General features: G+C 32.8%; 1 protein-coding gene across 6 annotated transcripts in view; it reads left to right on the top strand.

The window, feature by feature from the left end:
- LOC139517250 (leucine-rich repeat-containing protein 74B-like) overlaps positions 1-23074 on the top strand; it is a 41694-nt gene that overhangs the window by 993 nt on the left and 17627 nt on the right. The window contains exons 1-11 of one of the 6 annotated variants that reach the window (XM_071308088.1): positions 1361-1440; positions 2069-2237; positions 5257-5438; positions 6042-6149; positions 6539-6632; positions 7410-7459; positions 16140-16221; positions 16826-16911; positions 18535-18729; positions 19391-19489; positions 19801-20564. In XM_071308088.1, the coding sequence (XP_071164189.1) occupies positions 1432-1440; positions 2069-2237; positions 5257-5438; positions 6042-6149; positions 6539-6632; positions 7410-7459; positions 16140-16221; positions 16826-16911; positions 18535-18729; positions 19391-19489; positions 19801-20487 (1761 nt within the window). In that variant the 5' untranslated portion in view covers positions 1361-1431 and the 3' untranslated portion in view covers positions 20488-20564. Of the gene's footprint in view, positions 1-1360; positions 1450-2068; positions 2238-4694; positions 5164-5256; positions 5439-6041; positions 6150-6538; positions 6633-7409; positions 7460-16139; positions 16222-16825; positions 16912-18534; positions 18730-19390; positions 19490-19800; positions 20565-23074 lie in introns of those variants that run through there. The other 5 variants (XM_071308087.1, XM_071308085.1, XM_071308089.1 and 2 more) reach the window with 5 other exon arrangements.

The following is a 23074-nucleotide window of genomic DNA, read 5'->3' as shown; positions in this document are numbered from 1 at the left end:
ACTGGAAGTTCTTAATCATGTTTTTGGAATGGCAAAGCCATAAGTTCAATTTAACACTCCAAATGAATGGAAAACAACGGTCATATTCCTGCCTTGGTACAGACATTAAAAAGTAAAATTACAAAAATACTGAACTCTGAAGAAAATTCAAAAAGGAAAGTCCCTTATCAAATGGAAAAATCCAAAGCTCAACCAAATGGATAACAACTGCGATTTTTCTGATGGTACAGGTATTTTCTTATGTAGAAAATTGTACTGTACGGCAAAATTAATGTATCTTACATTCTACTGGCTTTATAAATAGATTGTTAACTGCTTAAGTTTTAGATGATAAATCATGACATGCAGGTTATAAATCTCACCATTTCCATCTGTAGAAATTACATTAATAGTGAACATATGAAAATCACCTTAAGAGAACAAGTTCGGAGGTCAATCCTTAGCAGAAATACATAGATGAATCAGCCCAAACCTCTAAAGAAGATAGGTATGATTTGATACCCGATCTTATTGAATCCCTGAGGTCAATGAAACTTTTAGAATATTTTAAATCTACCTTTATTGCTATAATAAACTGACCCCTGATCAACAATATAGCCTTCCATCTTCTCCGTAGATATTGGCATTTTTTTTCTCACAATCAGCAACGTCCATTTAAAGGAAAGGATATCAATTTTTTTCCGCGGCTACACAGGCCAAGGACTCATCAATGAACAATCTATTAAGCTAGAGGAATGTTAGATTAATTTCGCCGTACCGTCAGGTCCCGTTTTATCCCGGGAACAATTTTTAAAAATTTAACGGAAAATCCGTGACACTCTGGTTTGCTGTTTTCTCTTGTTTAGTTTGAAGCATATCGTTATTGTATAAATCTATGTAATAATTAAGGGGTTTGATAGTGTTTATTGTCCTTTAAGTGTTGAAATTGTTAATCTTACAATTTTGAAAAAAAAAGTTACCCACATCCGAAAATAAAGTTACGGACACTCTGATTATTTTTGACTTATAAGTTACGGACTTCTTATGCACTTTTTAAATATTGGCCCTGCGCTAAAGTGAAGTCAAAATTAAAAAAATTGTAGTGATGGTAAGTGATTTCTTTATTCAAAAATCCTATCAATATTTAAACAGATCATGAAAAACGCTGCCAAAGGTAGATTTCGTATCAACTATCATCTCAACAAATTTAGAGTCCGCCATATTGGGCTGTGGGTAACTTAAGTTACCCACGGCCGTTTAAGCACAGTGACCATTGTTGTGGATCAAATCGTGTTATGGACCAACTGTCAAATTGTCTTTAAGTGAAATCTGTAGGAAACAATAACTAGAACAAATGCACCAATGACTCAATTGTTTCATTGTTTTGACAATATTAGTCTTATGGTAAAAACAATTACTATTACCTAACAAGGGATAAATGAGGATCCTAATATGACAGAGGTAAATGAAGTGAGTCTAATTATTCTAATATATCTTGCATTTTGTTTTATTCTACTCACAAACATATTGACAACCGACTTGTACAGTATTCAAATGTAGAAATAATATGATATATATGATATAATAAGTATAATTTCCTCTCAACTTTTATGAATTGGCGATCGTGTTGATCGGTCTTCAGTTTTGTATTAGTGTTTTGTAGACTGCGAAGTCGTTTTTCGTTTTTTCGTCATGAGTTTGCTGGGTTCCCTTATTCTCTCATTGGTATCATCCGCTTCTTCTTCTTTATAGAAAAAAGGAAGAACTTGATATTCAGAGAAAGGATACTGAGGTCTATTATGTACATTAGATAAAGGTTTCTTTTTATCACCCTACGTTTTCTTTTTTCCACAGTTTATGACTTTTAAAGAAGATTTCAAGTCATTTTGGTTCACGACCCCTCTGACAATCAAACTACATCTTCTAAAGTTCAAAGATATACTTTCACCTTTTTTTGTAACGTCATTCTCTTGACCGGGGACTGGATGTCAGGATTTATATCGTATGTAGGTATACATTACCTTACTGTTTCATTTGAAATGCAACTTCATGTCTCAATGTATTACATTGCTTTACATTTTATTTTTAGACTCCCGTTTCACAGAATAGTAGACAGGGGAGAAGAACAGTAACAAGCGCATCAAGTAGATTAAGACGATCACGTAGAGAGACTGAATCAGATCCATATAGTACTGAAAACTCCAGGCAAAATACAAAGGATTTAGATCTGCATGATGTTCCTGATGATGAACTTATTGGTAAGATTTCAGTCAAATTTGGTTCGTTTATATTCTAAATCAGTAGGTTAAATATATCATAAGTTAACTGTGACTATAGTGACCGTAATGGTCTCTCTTCCAAATAATATATTACTCTTTTAGTTCACAAGAAAACTGGATAACCAAATTATGTAAGTTAGCCGGGCTTCAGAGTTACTGTCGTACCTAAACGGTTGGTGAAACGTATATATATAGATAAAAAAATTGTCATTATATATTCGTACAATCTAAGTCACTCTCATCGTGCAATAGTATAAAAGCACTTGACTTCTCTACCCTTTACACTTATAAAACTCAACCGGATTCAAATGAAAAGTTCCCTGAAACAGAAAACATTTAGATGCTTTATTTTGTATTGACAACCCATTTAATAACATTTTTGTGGATACATTTTCAACAACCAGTCGACATTCCTATATGAACCACATTTATCCTCCATTCGTATTTGGTAAGCTTCACACACGAGCTTCTCACGAAGAAAGAAAAAAAAGCTCATACACGTTCCTCTATATAAATGATGATCTCTCGCTAAATAATTCAAGCCATGTTGACTATATGTTGATCCCATCTATACTATTCGACTTGAAATGAAGGATATCATAATATATTAGATTAATTATGTTTCAAATATTGACTAATATTTAAGAATTTTTAGGTTTAGTTGACAACTATATAAACGCTTTTCGACGAAAACATTGATTTCAATTTCCAAATTTACATATACTGCAAAGGGCCCCACTGTTAAAGTTGACTTCATTTCCTTTTAGAAAGTTAAAGGGACGTCATTATACATTTATTTCCCGTTCCTGAGGGAGATATGAAGATTTGTTCACCCAAAAATATTCATATTTCACGAGGGCTTTGCCCGAGGGAAATGTGATTTTTCGGGTGAACAAATCTTCATATCTCTCGAAGCCAAGAGAAATTAATGTTTTATTCCACTGCCTATGCTTCGTTTACTTACTGAATATAATATAATAATTTTTGTACTTCTGTTTTCTTATCTGCTTGTTTAAATAGCTAAACACGGTATAAACCGATTGATAAACAGTACGGATCAAAGGTAAATTGATAGTCTTTTTATTTTAACGCTTGAATAAATTAAAACACAGTAACGACTTATTGAACGCTATTTTAATAAATAAAAAAAAACACCTTCAAAACGATATGCACATTAGCCGCGCATTACGTCATACTACGAGGTCCCGATCTACGGAGGGGAATATGATGTTCAGAGGGGAATATGAAGTTTTGTTCGACGTCACGTGTGATAGTTTCAACCAATCAAATGTTGATTTCACCATCAAAATCAACATGCAGTGGATTAACATGATTTGGGTGACCGTTATGTATTAAAAATTTTAGACGATTTTTAACTCTTTCATATCCCATTTATCATTTTTGGTACCCCATCCCCACACACATATAGAAAAAATAACAACCCAAAAGCCCAACACAGCATTCTTAAAATACAGTTCTCGTTATGTTTGTTAGATCGGAATTTTATTTAGATTGACCCTCTTCCGGACCAGTTTTTTTTTAAATCTTTTTAGATGCAGGCACCTGAATAAACACATATTATCATGATTATAATGCATTGTTTTTCCCAAATATAAAAAAAAATATGACTGTTACTATTACCATATTATATATGTGACCTTTAATGAAATAAAATATTATTTTTTATATATATGGTTTTATTTTCTAACCTTGTAACGTATATATTGTACTCGTATAAGTACTCGAATCAAGCAGCGAAAAGAACATCAAACTACAATATTACGAGGAAATTCAATATAAAATACTTTTAAATTGTTCTGCTATTACAGCAGATTTGGTAGTAGAAAAAGCCAACGGAAATCCGGAACGATTTTGACAAACACAATAATACGTTTCAATTACTATTCAAACTGCCATCAAATGAAAACAAATACTTAAATAGCCACAAATAGCAAGAATTGAGTATGCTAATTGGCATTTTCCTACACAGAAATCGATCTTATATGGATAATTTTTACGTGATATATAGCTCATTCTATAGCTTAGGAAAAAATCTATACGTTATTTATTTATTTAAAAAGGTGTATATGACATGCATTTTGATATCATTAAAATCTATATGTTTGACAAAAATGTTTTCATAGTTCAAATGCTCGACAGGATGAAAGAGATAAGCAAATTAACTACATTGAAAGTCTTTTCAATATATGTTACATTTTAAAACCCATTTTGCATACTAATATAACTGTAAACCTTAAATTTCATTTTCGCATGCATGTATTCTACTCATCGCTATCTAATCTTCTTACGTGGTCTTGGTTTTAAGTAGTCGAAATTAAAAGAAACAAGTATTTTTGTGTACAGTGTAATCTTGTTAAGCTGAGGATTAGCGAACATTTTAAAAAGAAAATCATGTTTTTATATTGATTGACTATCGCACTTCCGTACTTAAGAAGCAAACTTACAAGAAATGTGTCTTTCATTTTTTTGGTTTATAAATATACAAACACATAAATATTTGATCAGTTTTATTGTTTTCTTAAGAAACAACAAACCTTCAACAAGGTCGACAAAATGTCATTTCTCAGATTACATATACGTGAACTGTTTGTACAGTCAATTTCTAATTTAAATACAGTTTTCTTCATCTCAGAATTCAATGTAATCCTAGATCGAAATATTGAACGAAACTATTGTACGCTATATTCAGCTTCGTTGTTGCATGTATTTCATTATTGTTTGAATGCTTTATGAAGCGTTGAACTTTAAGCAAGTCTAAAAGTAAATAATCGACTGGTAGAGAGAAGATTGTTTCTGAGTAAAATGGATTGGAATTTAAATATAATACGTACTCTTACAACTCCATTTTTGTCTTCTGAGGATACTCTTTTGATTATATCGGAAGGTAAGGTTTTTTTAATTAATAGGTGACATCAAATAAAAAGTGTTTAAGATATTTGTTTTAGTCCTTTCCTTACAAATATTTTTTATTTCGTAGAAAAGAGAAAACAAAAATTGGAAAGACCAAAAGTTATGCAGAAAATGTATGAAAAAGCCTGTAACCGTTTCAAAGTGGTACCTGTAAGACAATACTTGGAGACACCAGACACACATAATGTATCTCTTCCTAACTATAACTTGGGAACACAGGGTGTGCAGGCACTAGCCACACCATTAATGGTATACATATTTGTTAATTTATGTATCATTGTCATTTTGTTTAGTTTCTTTTGTTACCTTTTCTGACATCGGACTCGAACTTTTGATCTGAGTTTTACTCTGCGTATTGTTGTGTGTTTTTTTTTTCTACATTGGCTAGATGTATAGGGAGAGGGTTGAGATCTTGAAAAACATGTCAAACCACGTCGCATTTTTGCGACTGTCCCAAGTCAGTAGCCTCTGGCCTTTGTTATTCTTGCATTATTTTAAAATTTAGTTTTTTGTGTATATTTCGGAGTTTGATTTGACGTCCATTATCATTGAACTTGTATACATTACATTATTGGATTATATGATTATGTTTAGGGGCCAGCAGAAGCACGCCTTAGGGTGTGAGAGTTTTTTTTCATCGCTGCATTGAAGACCCTAATATGTATATATATAACGTTGTTTAATAGTTGTTTATTTTATAAAATCTTAAGTAAAACAGCAATGTTTATCATTAATTTCATATAATACGCATTTTGTTTCGCGTTTAGTTGCCACAGTAAATTTCGTTTTCTGGCATAATTTCTTGTATGTTTAATGGTGTATATTATTTTGTATACGTTTCTTACTTGACAGCTTCATGACTCCATAACAGTTCTAGACTTGGCTGGAAATGATATGGGAGCTAAAGGTATACAATCATTGGTTGACGCCTTGCATGGAAATTCATCATTGAACTCTTTGGTAATACATATACTTCTGAAATGATGCTATAGCATAGGCTATTGTTCGGTAACCGCTTCACATTTCGTTGAAAGCGATATCAATATTTAAACTACACTAAAAAGGATGATGGCTCTCTAAAAATGTTGTCATTTGTTAATTGAAACTTATATAATAATATAAAAGCAACAAACACTGGGACAATTACCAGCCACTATAATATGTGTAGAAAGACTTGAAAATGGTAATAAAAGTAATTCAAAATTGAAAAAAAATGGATGTCATCATTGACTGGATTTATAATTCTAAAACAAGAAGTCGAAAGAAAACTTAAAGTTGATGAATTAGTTCAACGATGCTACATATTATATAATTTATATCGTTTAATATTAAAAATGTTTATTTCATAGAATTTAGCTGAAAACAAATTACATACTGCAGGAGCAGTTGCATTGAAAGAGTTTCTACGTGAACATCCCACTTTGCAGACACTATCTTTGTCAGGTAAATCTAATATTATAAACATATAATGTAGGTCTAAATTGTCAAGTTTCTTAAAAAGTAAAATAAAAACACTTCTAATAGTTTAATGTCTTTCGGAATATCTTGTTTCATAATCATTTGTAAAATATTTGTTGATATTTTGTACATTTTATTTGAACAAGCATTATGGCTGAAAACGAAAAAACTGTCCTTTTAATACACAGACGTTACTGTGCAAATTTTACAAAATGAAATGGAGGATTGAGACCTCAAGAAAACTCTTGTGCGTTTTTGGGCATGCCCCAGAATACGGCGTTGATGGTAGATCTCTCACGGTCTCTTAATTGTGTTCGCAAATTTTCTGGACTGTGGACGACACATTGTTTTAATATAGAAACTTATCGACTGGCGAGGATCATATTTTGTTTGTCGTCGAGGATACTATCTTATTGGCATAGCATTATATCAGGGGGATAGGACCTTTATCGGGACTCAGGGATCGGGTGTTTTTAAGCTCGGGATTTCAGGATTGACCCTTTCGGGATCCGGGATTTCTTTTTTCTAATTTCGGGATGTCGGGATTTAAAAAATTATTTAAATTCTGGACCTCGGGATTTCGTGTTTTTAAGCCCGGGATTTCGTGATTAGAACCCCTCCTATCCCCCCTCTAATATCACTTAGAAAGGCAAAATAAAAAGTATTGATGTATTGTCGTGTACTTTTTATTGCATATTTTTAAAATACGAAATTGTGCAAATATATCTTTCACCTTTTAATGTATTTTGTTTCTTTCCCAAGGAAATGGCTTCAAAGATGAAGATTCCATTATATTTGGTCAAGTAATGAAGGTACGTAACCTGATGTTTCAAACTTCAGTTACACGAAACAAATGGCCTTGCTTTCGTTCGTTTATTCTAATCTGCCATTGAAAAAAGGTATATATGTGATTTATAAATAATACAAACCAGTTACTGTTCACTTTAAAATTGATATGTGTAAAAAAAAATGTGTATGTTGACATGTATAAGAAGTATAAAAGTTGGTTACCGGAAGATGTTTTCCACCGGTTTTATCTAAAACTATAGTTTGTCAATGTCGATAATCTTTGATTTCTGAAAATCATTAATACCAAGCAATAAAAGTTTATACTCATTCATCTATATGTAACGTTACCATGTGTGTAAAGCCATAGCCAAGTCAAAATTATTTTATTGATAATATTACAAGTGTGGACACAGATGAGTGTGGATAGTATGTATGGATGTTTGACAGTGTCTTATGACAAAATGAGTTCTATGTTTTTTCTATATGGTGTTATTAACTATGTTGCACGATGACAACCAATCTGAGCATTATGAGTGTTATTTATTAAATTTTTTATGCCCCCACCTACAATAGTAGATAGGCATTATGTTTTCTGGTCTGTGGGTCCGTTCGTTCGTTTGTCCCGCTTTAGGTTAAAGTTTTTGGTCAAGGTAGTTTTTGATGAAGCTGAAGTCCAATCAACTCGAAACTTAGTACACATGTTCATTATGATATGATCTTTCTAATTTTAAAGCCAAATTAGACTTTTGACCCCAATTTCACGGTCCATTGAACATAGAAAATGGAAGTGGGAGTTTCAGGTTAAAGTTTTTGGTCAAAGTAGTTTTTGATGAAGCTGAATTCCAATCAACTTGAAACTTACTACACTTGTTGCATATGATATGATCTTTCTAATTTCAAAACTCATAACTGCTCCAAAAGTAATCTGATAGAATTTCAAGCATTTTAAGCCAATATTATCAACATCTACTAATGAGTCTTAATATGTCTACATATCTAAAAAGTCATAGTATTCAAAAGGTAATGCAAAATTATTCCTTTTCATTTTTTTTTGTTATATGGATACACATTTGAGTGATACATGTACCAATACAATATTTGTTGTGGTATGAAAGTGCAGTAATTAGCATTTACTGTAACTATGTTAATTCACACAAATTGAAAAATAAACAAATGAATGGACCAGATGCTCCGCAGAGCCCAGCTTTATACGACTGCAGAGGTCGAAGCCTGAACAGTTGGGGCTAGTATTGACACAACATTCAAGCTGGAAACAGCTCTGAGTTTGAATTGTGATTAAATAGATGACACAGCTTAGGTTTCTGACACAGAATGAATGTGGTCTAATGTCAGAACTTAAATATTTGTTTTGCTTTTGTGTTAGGAGCAATTCACTATGCTGCTGAATATTAATCCTTTCAAACAAAAATATCTAAAGAAATTTTCTTTTTAATTTCTGAAATGAGAAACATTTAGAGGAGACAAACTTCAGTTAAGAGATCAGAAACTAAACAAATGTATAATTTTTCCATTTGTAAAAGGGCATACCCTAGAAAGTGCTTGCAATCACTGAATGGTTATTAATGAGACTGCTTTAATTTATCAGTTGGTAATAAAGTGAATATTGCATTGTATATTGTATAATTGATTTAAGTTGACTGAACAAAGAAAGATAACTCCAATTTTCAAAGAAGATTTCATAAAGCATTGGTATTAGGTAATTCAAGAACCATTCTGGACAAACTCCAATTAAGGGTCTTGAATTTACAAAAATGTTTGTTTTTGGTCCGTAATTATTAGACTGTTTGTCCCATAACCCACACAATATATCCGAACCTTCTACTTATGGTATTAAACATTGTGGTACAATTTCAGAACAATTGAAATACTTATACACAACTTTTTAAACCGACACTAGATTAAAGCTTGTTTTGGGCACCTTTGTACCCCTTATTCCTAAACCTTAGGGACCATAACCCCCAAAATCAATCCCAAGCTTCCTTTTGTGGTTATAAACGTTGTGTTATGATTTTGTTGATTTCTGTTGACTTATAATAAAGTTATTATCCAGAAACCATCTTTCGGACAGGATACCAATTTACGACCCCAAATTTTTTGTGGTTGTATAAAAATGTTGAACATGTGCAATGAAGTATAGTTTTAGAAATCGATTAGGGAGCTACCATTTGATTTTTATGGGGGGGGGGGGGGGGGCTAGGATGAAAAATTTTGTCCTGCCTTTTTTTTTAATCTCTGTCCTGCCTTTTTATTTTTCAGTCTATTCGGTCCTGCCTCTTTTTTTCTTAGCTTATCCTGACTTTTTTACAACAATTGTCATCCTGCCTTTTTTTTTTTGCCAAGTTACTCATCCTGCCTTTTTTTTTAACTCAAAATCCTGTCCTGCCTTTTTTTTCAAATTTCATCCTAGCTCCCCCCATAAAAATCAAATGGTAGCTCCCTTAGACTGGATAGGCCTTATAATTTTTTTCCCTCCTAATTTAAGGACCGTTTACACTCAGGGCCGAGTCATCAGCAGGCAATACAGATGTATTAAAACAACCTAGCATCATATTGCTAGTAGTGGGAGTAGCATTGTCCGGTAAATTTGTTCCCACTTTTTTTTATAAAATGTATGGTTCAAATCAAAATAGAATGCTTTTATCTCCTGAATACTTACATTGTACATAGAGATGATACTACTTTGACAAATCCTTGTCCATTAGAGTTGTCTGTCAAATCTTAATTTCACAAAGAATGAATTGCATAACAATGAACTGAGCTCAAAGCAAAGTACTTTAATAATACACTTAGACAAAGAGCTAAATCCAGTGATATACTTTGTACTACAGGTCCTTCATGACCATCCATCCACCAAAACCATATCTCAATAACATTCCATACTACATGATTGGATTCAGAAGTCCTGAAAAAGACATGACTTTTTTTTATCTTGTTTTAAGTATATATGCACAGGTTAAACCTTTATTGTGGATATAATCATTCAGTATCTAGCAACTATCAATTTGCTTCATGCACATATTGATATAGGTTGATTGCTCCTCTGTTGGAAATTAGAACACACCTCCATCTAATTTTAGTCAACTGACGAAGAAAAATTCAAAACTATATAAAATGTTATCTAAGACTTGTCAGTGTCTATTTCCTTTGCCACTGAATAAGATTCCATATTTACAACCAATGAAAATCAAATATCCCTCTAATAGACTTAGCATTGAAATCGTTTTCTAAAATGGTAGTTATGTGGAACCTAGAACTAAAAAAATTGAAACAATATATCTTAAATATTTCAAATGCATGTACATTTAATAATTCTCCAAAATTCACTTTATTTTTCCTTTTTTGGTTTTCTGTTGGAGACTGTATATTGACCTCTATGTAGCCTTTTCAACTTATAAAAGGGGGGATACATTTCCATAGAATTAAACTTTTCTGAAAGAATTGATTCCATTTATTTTCAATAAACAATAAATATTGAAGTCTATAACAGGCATCTAGGAACAGGCTCAACATTATTTCTAAACATGTATTAATATATACCAAAATGTGGACAAACCTACATTAAATATTCTACTTCAACGACTTTAATTAGTGGAGTAGATCAAATTAAAAAGTCACAATGGTTAAAAACTCCAATGGCAGTCTTTCCTGCTAAAATCTTGATGTGTAGAATGTGATATACCATTTTTGGGTCTATATACTGTCCTTTAAATTTAGGTCATTTTGACACGGCAAAATATGAAAAAAAATGTAAACTATGGTCTGGAAAGCACACAGTTTGTGATATTTTAAGGTATCTTTACTAAGAAAACCTGCAAATCTCAGTGGCAGATCCAGAACTTTTCAAAAAGGGGGGCTCTGATGGACCAGAGGGTTGCCCACTCCCATCAAGCTTCAATGATTTCTTACATATATGTCATAAGCTAAATTTCCCCCACCCCCTTGGTCTGTCTATGCATCTGTTTATCGTTCTGCGAAATAGTACTAATACTAATTTTTCCCCTCCCTTACCTGGCCCTAGACAGTTGCTTACCTTTGTAAACATTTTATAATTATAGTCAGGTATATATTGATTGAGAGTAACTTACATAGTAGTTAATGGGACTCTTTTTCACACGGTTCTGTGAAATATAATACGGCAAATATATACCCGTACATACTATCCGCATAACACAGAAATCTGATAGATTTTCACTCCTCTGGGAAAAATCAACCTGTGAAATGAAATACCATGCCTGGAAAAAAATTACCGGGACAAATTATCCTCAGGATAAAATATCACAGAGGACGAAATAAACCGTATCATTACATGAGAAGCCGGTTTGGTTACAAATAATTATGTCACGTGAAGGCGCACTGACGTCACAATTTGCATTAATTTTGCAATACACTACAGTTCACTCATACAGAACCCATTATCATGCAAACATGCAACGTGAATGTGATTGGTTATCAAATAATACAGAATTTATGCACGTACAGTTAATATAGAAGAAATTAGTTCATCAAATGTGAGTTCGTGATCTTGTGGTTAAGACCGATGGCTACAGTGCTGAAAGTCCTGAGTTAGATTCTTACTTGGGGTGCTAAAAATATCAGTACATCAGAAGGGTAATTTTCACCCTCTCACACACATCTTTGTTAATGTTCCGGGATTGTTGAAAACTTGCATATTCATCAATATTTGATTTTGTGGTTTTAACAATCCAGACAGACAAATAGCAATAAGGTGTTTAGGAAAACATGACCTAAAACCTCCTTCATATATGACAAAAATACATGGGAACTCATATTGAATGGTCAAATGTGTTCAATATGAAAATTGAAATTAAGATGGTAAAATCAAATATTAGCCGTTACTGTAAATGGACTTAAAGTATGACTTTTCAGCAAATTTAAAGGGAAATGACACGGAAGGGGCCAAATAGTGTTCAAGGGGAGCAAATGCTATTTAAATTAGTATGCAGGTTTTAAATATAGAGGGAAGTTGAGTCATCTTTTTGGGTGAAGTTAAATACTGACTAGTGTGTGGTTCTCATTGGGTCTAAGCGTGACCAATATTGACAATTTTTCGCAAGCGTGTAACGTGAAAGTCAAATTATTGTGTCATGAAAACGGGAAATGAGGTCTGTCGTGAAAACGGGAAATGGGGTTCTGCAGGACCCCGGAAATGACAAAAAAATGAAAATTGCTCATGTACATAGTGTAAGCGGGATATGGGAATCTGACAAAACAGTAAGTGGGATCTGGGATCAGAACACCACCCCCCCCCCCCCTCCAATGAGACCCCCTTATGTAGATTTATCTTCTAATTCTATATAAAAAAAACACAACTAAGAACTACGTTTAATTCACTTTGACTACTGATATGCAAACCTAGAAATATTTCATAAAATAGTGATTGAAAGATTCATAACACTTTGAAAGGATAATTCAGACACGTGTTACGCGGGGAGCATGTTTTAAATTTGTTTACAAATAATAATGTCACGTGATCGCGCACTGACCTCAAGTTGCATCGCCCTTACAATTCACTAATACATGACCATTTTCATGCAAACATGCAACGTGAATGTGATTGGTTATCATATAATACAGAAATAATGCATGCACAGTTTAAGAAGAAATTAGTTCAATAAATCGATGCGATTTTCACTTTTGACACGAATAGGTCGGGTTGACATTACTGTCATCGGAGATAATATTGAGATAAATGGGATAAAACGGACCGTCAAAAAGGTCTAGAGGAGCACATCAGTAGAACCTTAACATTAATAAGTAATACTTACCAAAATTTCTCTAATTAAAGAACTATATAACTGAAATTTCACAAAGATAACGGTAAACATTTTGTTGATGGTGATGATGCTATTATCGATCCGTTGAATTCAGGGTCAACGGAATTTTTTGCGTTGCGTTTAAATCATTGAGGCCATCTATTTTTATTGCGGGTTCCACATATATAAATCGGAATTAAAGAAAAAATGGAATGTTGTTAGCAGAATCAAAACAGAAATGATGAACATTGCAACATTTTCAGCAAAATATAAATAGGATGGAGGATCTGTGTATTCACATTATTTGTAAAACTCTCCTTATTCATGTGAAGCGTGTGCTTTACATCGAGGCTTGCTATGCTTATCATTGACGCCACAGTACTTCAACCAATCAGACAATGTTTATTTTGGGCATTTGACTTTTTTTAACTCAGATTTTGGAATATTTTAATCGAAATTATAGAAAAATGGAATGTTGTTAGTACATATAAAATAGAAAATGATGAATACTTTTAGCTAAAGATAATTTGGATGGGGGTTCTGTGTATTCACATTATTTGCACAACTCTCCTTACTGATGCCATATTTTGGAATTTCCGTGACCTAAATGGTTCGCGAAAATTAATATTTTTATATATAGTATAGTAACTATAGGGCGTGTTCGTGTTTCCATCAGGAAGCTGTAATAGTATATATATATTTTCATAAAGTTTATGTTACATCATATGGCTCGAGTTGACGCCAATCGGTGGATTATTTCATGTAAAAAGTATAAAGCTGTTAACAATTATTACTTGAAATGCGTAAAGCTTGTCTGTCATTGGGGTCATCTTGAACTTAAGGGTTGGCACCTAAATACAAATAGAATGAAATTCAAAACAGTGTGGCTGTGGCCATTGATTGACACATTAAATTCATCCATTGACTGGGACAATTTAGGTGAACGTTTGTATGTAACGTCCACTGCTCACTATGTACTTTTTAAAGACACTTAAACTATGGGGTCACCAAAGGTTCTCAACACCTTAATAAAGTAATTCGAAAAATTAATCAGAAATAACACGATGTTTTGATTTATATCAATTATATAAATCAAAACATAAAGGTTATTCCTGATAAATTTTTCGAATTATTCTATAATTAAAGGCAATAAGAAACCTTTGGTGACCCAACAGTTTAAATGTCTATCGTAGGTACGTCGTGAACAGTGGTCGTTACAGACAAACGTTCACGTAAATTGTCCCAGTTAATGGATGAATTTTATGTGTCAATCGATGGCCACAGCCACACTGTTTTGAATTTCATTCTACAGATAGAATCCGTCATGTTCACGCATACAAATCTGTATGTGGTGAAGAAAGTGTGCTCTCCATATTTATCATCTAAAGAGCGAAAGATACCAAAGAGATATTCGAACTCATAATTCGAAAACAAACCGACAATGCCATTGCAAAATCGAAAAACGACAACAAGACAAACAAAAGTACACAAAACACAACATAGAAAACTGTAAGATTTCAATCAGGTGAGTGGTTTTTAGCCAGACGATGTTGCAACCAATTAGCAGCTATTGACAACAATGGTCATCCTTAAATTTTCATTCGTGACAAGTTGATGACCTTCCATGAAACATCTCTTTTCAATTTAGACCTTTAAAAATGAGGTAAGTCGATTATAAGGGTCGATCAGTACGAATAACTAGAAAATTGAAATGCTTCAATCTGAAAAGAGGATATATATGAAAAAGGGGTAATTATGTATAGCAAAAGATTTACCGAGACAACCCTCAAAGAGGGATTAAAAGAGTTATCAGCGTGCAGAAAGCTTTATTCTCTTCCCATAAAGAGGGGCGAAAGATTCCAGAGGGACAGTCAAACTCATAGATCGAAAATAAACTGACAGCGCCATGGCTATAAAGGAAAGAGACAAACAGACAAATTATAGTACACATGACACAACAGAAAACTAAAGAATAAGCAACACGAACCCCACCAAAAACTGGGGGTGATCTCAAGTGCTCCAGAAGGGTAAGTAGATCCTGTTCCACATGTGGCACCCGTAGTGTTGCTCATGTTATTACAAACCCGGTAAATAGTCTAATTCGATAGGCCACATTCGTGAAAAGGGAAGGGGAGTGTAGTTACTACGAAAGGAACATATCCGATATCATCTGTGAAACGGTGATTCCATATCGGTCAACTAAACTCGTGATGGCGTCCGTAAAATTTACGAACGGATGATTTCAACTTCCTTCATTTGGAACTCTTGGTTTACTAGCTATCTTCTGAGCAGCAACCCTCTATCAAGAAAATCATGATAGGAAATACAAGCACGGGAATATCGTATTAATTGGGAGATATTTACTCCGTATGCAGGCGCTGCTGGAATGTTGCTACTTAGAAATGAAAAGTTCACAATTGGGAAGTCGTAAAGTTTTGTTTTCAACCGACCCTTATTGTCAATTTCTAGATGTAATTCAAGATATGTGGCCGACTTAAATGTATCGGTTGTATTCTTTATCTCTAGTTCGATAAGATAGATGCGTACAACATAGTCACCAAGTTTTGAATTACTTTTTGAGAGAACATCATCTATGTAGCGGATATTGCTAACTTCACATCTTTCTTCCTAAGAAGTTCCTGTGTAAAGTCAGCCTCATAATAATAGAGAAAGTAAGGAGCACAATTGGTTCCCATTGGAATGCCGTAAGTCATAAGTGACATGAATTTACGTCACAATTTTGACTGGACGAAGCTGGTGAAGTCTATATGGCCATATTTATTCATCCCATTCAATCCATGGAATTTAAAGGGCGCCGTATTTAATAATTATCTTATGGGAATTTTTCAAACACTTTGTTGGATCTTCATGCATGATGATTAATGTTGTACTTTTCTTTTTATTTTAGGAGAATCAGCGCCTGCAACACGTCAACTTTTCACACAATGAATTCGCTGAAACGGCTGGGTTACAATTTCGATACGTTTTGAGTAAGCAAAAGTTTAATATTGTTTTATTTGCAAAAGGACACGCTCTCTGATGGTCTGAATAGGTGTCTACATTTCTTTCAAATTACAAGCATTGTTTATTTATTTTATAAGAATAAGGAGTTGTGGTATGATTGCCAATGAGACAACCAGGAGTTGTGGTTTGATTGCCAATGAGACAACCATCCAATGAGTTGTGGTAGGATTGCCAATGAGACAACCATCCAATGAGTTGTGGTAGGATTGCCAATGAGACAACCATCCAATGAGTTGTGGTAGGATTGCCAATGAGACAACCATCCAATGAGTTGTGGTAGGATTGCCAATGAGACAACCATCCAATGAGTTGTGGTAGGATTGCCAATGAGACAACCATCCAATGAGTTGTGGTAGGATTGCCAATGAGACAACCATCCAATGAGTTGTGGTATGATTGCCAATGAGACAACCATCCAATCGATTCATAAGCAACTATTTATATATAGGTCTTATTGTGAGTGTATTTAAACAAAAGATCGTTCTATATTCAATGTTTATGTTTGTCTTTCACACACACACAGTTTTAGAACATATTTTAATGACTCGCTTACTTCAATTTTTTCAACAGGTGACACCGAAAACTTAGAATCTTTTGATATAAGCTGGAATCATTTGAGAAGAAGAGGTGCAATGGACTTATTAGCTGGTGTGAAGGTAACGTTATTATCGAAGTCAGTTTTTGATTGATAATAAGAATAGCAATTCTATACCATTCATTCTACTTTGCATTTAGAATGAAATTCAAAACAGTGTGGCTGTGGCCATTGATTGACACATTAAATTCATCCATTGACTGGGACAATTTAGGTGAACGTTTGTATGTAACGACCACTGCTCACTATTTACCTTTTAAAGACACTTAAACTATGGGGTCACCTAAGGTTCTCAGCACCTTAATAAAGTAATTCGAAAAATTAATCAGAAATAACACGATGTTTTGATTTATATCAATTATATAAATCAAAACATAAAGGTTATTCCTGATTAATTTTTCGAATTATTTTATAATTAAAGGCGTTAAGAAACCTTTGGTGACCCCACAGTTTAAATGTCTATCGTAGGTACGTCGTGAACAGTGGTCGTTACAGACAAACGTTCACGTAAATTGTCCCAGTCAATGGATGAATTTAATGTGTCAATCAATGGCCACAGCCACACTGTTTTGAATTTCATTCTAGTGTCTACGTAGATTCAAAAGCAATCTTTACAAATTCATTACAAATCAGTACATTAGTGACTTCACTTGCTGAAAAACTAAAAGTAGAAGATTGCAAAAAAAAAAACCCAACATAAATAACACAATGAAAAGAGTCACAAAATGTGGTTGCCTTTATTGATTGCATTGTGTCTTTTGTGGATAGTTGTCTTATTGGCAACCCTTCTTTTTTGTGTTTCTTTGATACATATTTGTTTGTTTTATAGTGACTAAGATTATAACACAATGTTGACGGTTGTACCCCTATTTTTTGACATTTTTACCTATCATGTCTGTTTGTTTTGTTCACACATCGTTGTCAATGTAATGAAATTTTATGTGACTAGCTGACATTCAAGTGAGAGGTTTAGCTAGCTTCAAAACCCGGTTTAATCTACCATTTTCTACATATAAAAATACACGTACAAAGTCACGAATATGACAGTTGTTGTCCATTCATTTTGATGTGTTTGAACTTTTGACTTTTGTCATTTGATTACAGGCTCTCCGTTTTGAATTTTCCTAGTAGTTCGGTACTTTTGTTATTTTACATTTTCCAAACCACCTTACTTTTATACAGATATCACACACTATAATAACCCAATGTTAATCAGTACTTGAAATAGAAGGATTTGAGTAATGAAATATTTCAGTTTTGTATATAATAGGAATTATGTAGGTGTGAACATTACATGCAGACATGTTTTCTCTTAATACTATCATACATTATTTTTTATGCCCCACCTACGATAGTAGAGGGGCATTATGTTTTCTGGTCTGTGCGTCCGTTCGTCCGTCCGTCTGTTCGTTCGTTCGTTCGTCCGTCTGTCCCGCTTCAGGTTAAAGTTTTTGGTCAAGGTAGTTTTTGATGAAGTTGAAGTCCAATCAACTTGAAACTTAGTACACATGTTTCCCTTTGATAAGATCATTCTAATTTTAATGCCAAATTAGAGAATTTATTCCACGGTCCACTAAACATAGAAAACGATAGTGCGAGTGGGGCATCCGTGTACTGTGGACACATTCTTGTTTTTATAAAAAGTTAATGTTAAGGAGATAACTAAATTAGTATACTATTACAGAAAAACTTTGGTTTGAGAGTACTTGATGTCAGCTTTAATGGTTTCGCAGCCGAAGGAGCAGCAGTTATGGCCAACGTTTTAAAAAAGAACAGAACTCTACAAGAAATTGACATGCGTCATAACAGACTAAATGATGCTGATATCATTAATATTGCAACAAAAATGGACTGCAATGATTCTTTAAAAGTGTTAAAGGTATTATAGTTATATATACATGGTTTTAATATTCTCAATATACCCATTGTAATGAGTTAAAGAATAAATAGTAGGTAGAACCTACCGAAATCCAAACGATAGTACACGGACACCATTTACAAAGCAACAAGCTAGGTTAATGAGACCAACAAAACAAAAATATGTAAACACGGAACCCCCAGATACATCGACATTTATGATGCTAATTATAGCCTGTATATTAAACACCCGTCGAATAACTGTAGCAGTAAACATAAATCTTACTAAGCAGTTTGTGACCGTGAAATTTTTCTGAATTTGTATATTGTGGAAAAAAACGAACCAGGTGTGTTAGTCTAGATAAGTCTCTGAAGTTTTACTTCTACACAAAATCATAAAAAGAACAATACAATACTTAGGTACTATAAAGAAAAACACTAACAAGGTTGTCGACGTAACGAAATACGTTTGGCTTGATAAGCTAGTTTTAGTGTACCAAAACCTTAATCATTATGTGCTCTACTTTTGCCTACTTTGCATAAAGATATTGATAAGAAGTGAAAACAAGATTCATATTGCTTTTAATATTCAATCTTTTGAAATGGATTGACTACCTGGATAAAAAAAATATGATATTTATGATCCTCTTCAAATTTACAGCATATATCGTATTATATTTCAGCTTGGAGAAAATCATTTTACCCACATAGGGTCTCTAGCCTTGATTACAGTATTACTCAATCCAGATAATGTCATTGCACTGGAATTACTTGACCTAGGAGTAAGTTACATGTGCCAATATTATAACATATTAGATAACACACATATCTAATGAAATTAAAATGATGTAATAGTAAAATTCTGTAGTGAGTCCAGAACAAGGGAAATGCAACGGAAAATATTTATCTTGTAGGAGACAATTAACACCATAGTAATTTTATCATAGCTATGTAAACTAGAACACTTTGTAACGTCAGTTACATTTTTTTCTTTGAATGAAAATTCTTAAGCCGTTTTCTTTGTTTTCAGACATTTTTTTTCCTATACGTAAATGTTATTGATTTTAAAATTAAGTATGCATTTTCTTTTCAGAACACGCCGGTAAGCGATGATTTTGATTTTATAGCAAATGAACTTAAAACTTCAAGGCAAAATCTTACTATTAAATATGGGAGGATAATGAATAAGAAAAGGCTTCCACAAAAACAACAAATAAGTGACAATCAAGATTCTAACTCAATAAATCAGCAACAAAACCAAACCGAAGTTGATGTAGAAAGGTCTAAAACGCTCCCTACCATGAACTCTTCAGCTGGTACTGATGTCGACGACTTGGTTTTTAGTCCTGATTCAGAGGAAAAACAGTCTGCCCTATATATTAAAGAGCTATTATCACAAACCAGTGCGAATAAAAGAGAAGCTGCAGAAACTGAAAAGCAGCTCGAAATTAACAAAAACGTCGCAAAAGAAGATTCAATAACATTACCGAATAATACTAAATATAATTCTAGTGAGGAATCTAATTCAACATCGCCAACTAATTACGAAGATAAACAACATGTAACATCTGACACTTTAGTTAGCAACAGTGTAGAGAACACAACCAATCAGATAGATGCCAACAATTCAAATACAGTTACCAAAGAGAACAATGAAATATCATCAACTGAAGATACCAAGAAGGATGAAACAATTAATGCTAACAAACCGGCTACTCAATCATCGCAATTAGACCCAAAAAATCTGTTTGTGCTGCAACGGCAGTCATTCATAGATTAGAATCTAGATGATTAAAAATGTTTGTGCTCTGGAACTCAAGAATATGTTGCTATCAACCAATAAACATATTGATATTTTATTCCTTGCAAATTTAATATACAATTAGCACAGTTTTTTTTTAATTCATTTTTTTTCTTTAAAGTTTCTGTTATAAAAGTCTGTTGGAAAACATGTTTTTTTTGTTCTATTACACTTTTTTGTGTGTTGCATAATGTAAAAGGATAATTCTGAGGATAATTAGATTATTTAGATTTTTGTAACTGCATAAAATAAAAAAAAAGTTTCAACTATTATTAAATATGAAACAAACAATATTTCAAGAGAAGCAACTTGATTACTTAAAAAAGTTTTATTTTAGATTTTTCCTGATTTCACAACTTTTGAAATCATAAAAATGGTCACTTTAATTAAAAATAATAATTCAAGAGAAACAATTCCCTAATTGCATGTTGTTCAAATTGCAATAAAAACACAGAGGTTTATTTTTTTTTTTTTTTTTTTTTATCTAAATTCACATTTGCCTTAATTCAATTCCCATCTGGCCTTAGTATATTTTTTACCTTTTTTACCTGGAATTTCCAGTTAAGGCGAAATGAGAACACACCTATGAAACGACTTCATCTAAAAACTAACCCCTTTAGAAACTGCGAATCAACTGTTACATACTCATACATTTATGTAGATTAGTACATGGTTTTTTTAATTAGTTTTCCTATTGAATATAAATATTGAAAAAAAATGTTTTTCAATATTTAAATTCTGCTGATTCAGAATAGATTTTATTTGCGATATCGTGGATTGCCCATAGTCAATTACGTTTTAAAATATTAAAATACAGTTTATACAATTATCAATCTAATTAAGATATAGATCTCCGATTACGTTACTCATATGTGTAGTATAATCGTAAATGTTTATTCTAATTAGATTGTACAATTATTTTTATATTGTACATTTTGACAAAAGTCTGGGAGAAATGCAAAGATAAAATGTTTACTATTAGTTCAAATAGTTACAAACATGAAAAATAAAAGTTGAAGGTTAAATATGCTTCTATTATATAAACGAAGTGTCAAAACTAAAGCTTTTAATTATTGTGTTGTTTGTATTTTTGCTACTGTACTTTGTTTATGTGCCGCTTTGTGTTTCTTTGTTACATATACAGTGGCTCTGTTCTTGTTCATCCCGTCATTGTGTTGTTGTGCCATGGTAGATTTTTGTAATGTTTTCTTTCATTTTTTCTAATGTGCTTTATCTATATGCCTTTTTTGTTTCTTAGATACATATAGTTATCAAAGGAACCAGGATTATAATTTAATACGCCAGACGGGCGTTTCGTTTACATTAGACTAATCATTGACGCTCAGATCAAAATAGTTGTAAAGCCAAACAAGTACAAAGTTTCGCTAAGGTAATCTATTCCTGGGATAAGAAAATCCTTAGTTTTTCGAATAATTCAAAGCTTTGAAGTAGGATATTTATAAAATTGACCATATAATTGATATTCATGTCAACACCGAAATGCTGACTACTGGGCTGGTGATACCCTCGTAGACCAGCAGTGGCATCGACCTAGTAGTGTAGTTATCAAAGGAACCAGGATTATAATGTAATACGCCAGACGCGCGTTTCGTCTACATGAGACTCATCAGTGACGCTCAGATGAAAACAGTTATGAAGCCAAACAGGTGTACAAAGTTGAAGAGCATTATGTTTTCTTTTATAATGATGAAGATTCTAACACAATGTTGGCTGCTGTGCCCCTATTTTGACATTTTTACCTATTATGTCTGTTCGTTTTGTTCACACATCTTTGTCAATATAATGGAATTGTATGCGACTGTCGTACAAGTTTAGTGTTTAGCTAACTATAAAACCAAATTTAATCTGAGAAAATGTCCGTACTAAATCAGGAATATGACAGTTGTTATCCACTCGTTTGATTTGTTTTAGCTTTCGGAATTTAACAATTTGATAAAAGATTTTCCGTTATTATTTTCCTCGCAGTTCATTTTTTTGTGATTTCATTTCTTGGAAGTAATGAAATCAATTCAATTCAGTTCAACATTTACATTTACGTCTCACCTTATGCATTCAATTATGAAATACAATAATAAAAGTTACATTATTTTACAATCAGCCATTCTGTACAAATTTATTAGTAAAACAACAAGTTTTCACATTATGAATTATATATAAATGATAAAAATATACAGCATAATTTTCATACTGTTTACAATATAAAACTTCTCTGCGTCTTTTCAGAATTAAATTGAAAATCTTTGAACTGGAGTATGAAAAAATTGATTGGCATATTCGTCGACTATTCGCTTAAAAGTTTTGTAAAAACATATGACAAATATACCACAACCAAGAATAGACCATGATCTGCTGGCCATACTCAAAAACAGATAGCTTATAAAACAAAACTCAAACATTACATGAATAAATCCGATGCCATGATCGACGCGATACCAAATTGCATTTAACTGAAAATGTGGTATAGATTTTAATCTACCAAATACCAACAATAGTACACATGCCAGAGACCTTAATGATTCTAGGACCATATACATCCAAGTTGAAG

Source organism: Mytilus edulis, chromosome 3 (assembly GCF_963676685.1).
Source record: "Mytilus edulis chromosome 3, xbMytEdul2.2, whole genome shotgun sequence".
Lineage (NCBI taxonomy): Eukaryota > Metazoa > Mollusca > Bivalvia > Mytilida > Mytilidae > Mytilus > Mytilus edulis.
This window is presented reverse-complemented; position numbering and strand designations above follow the sequence as displayed.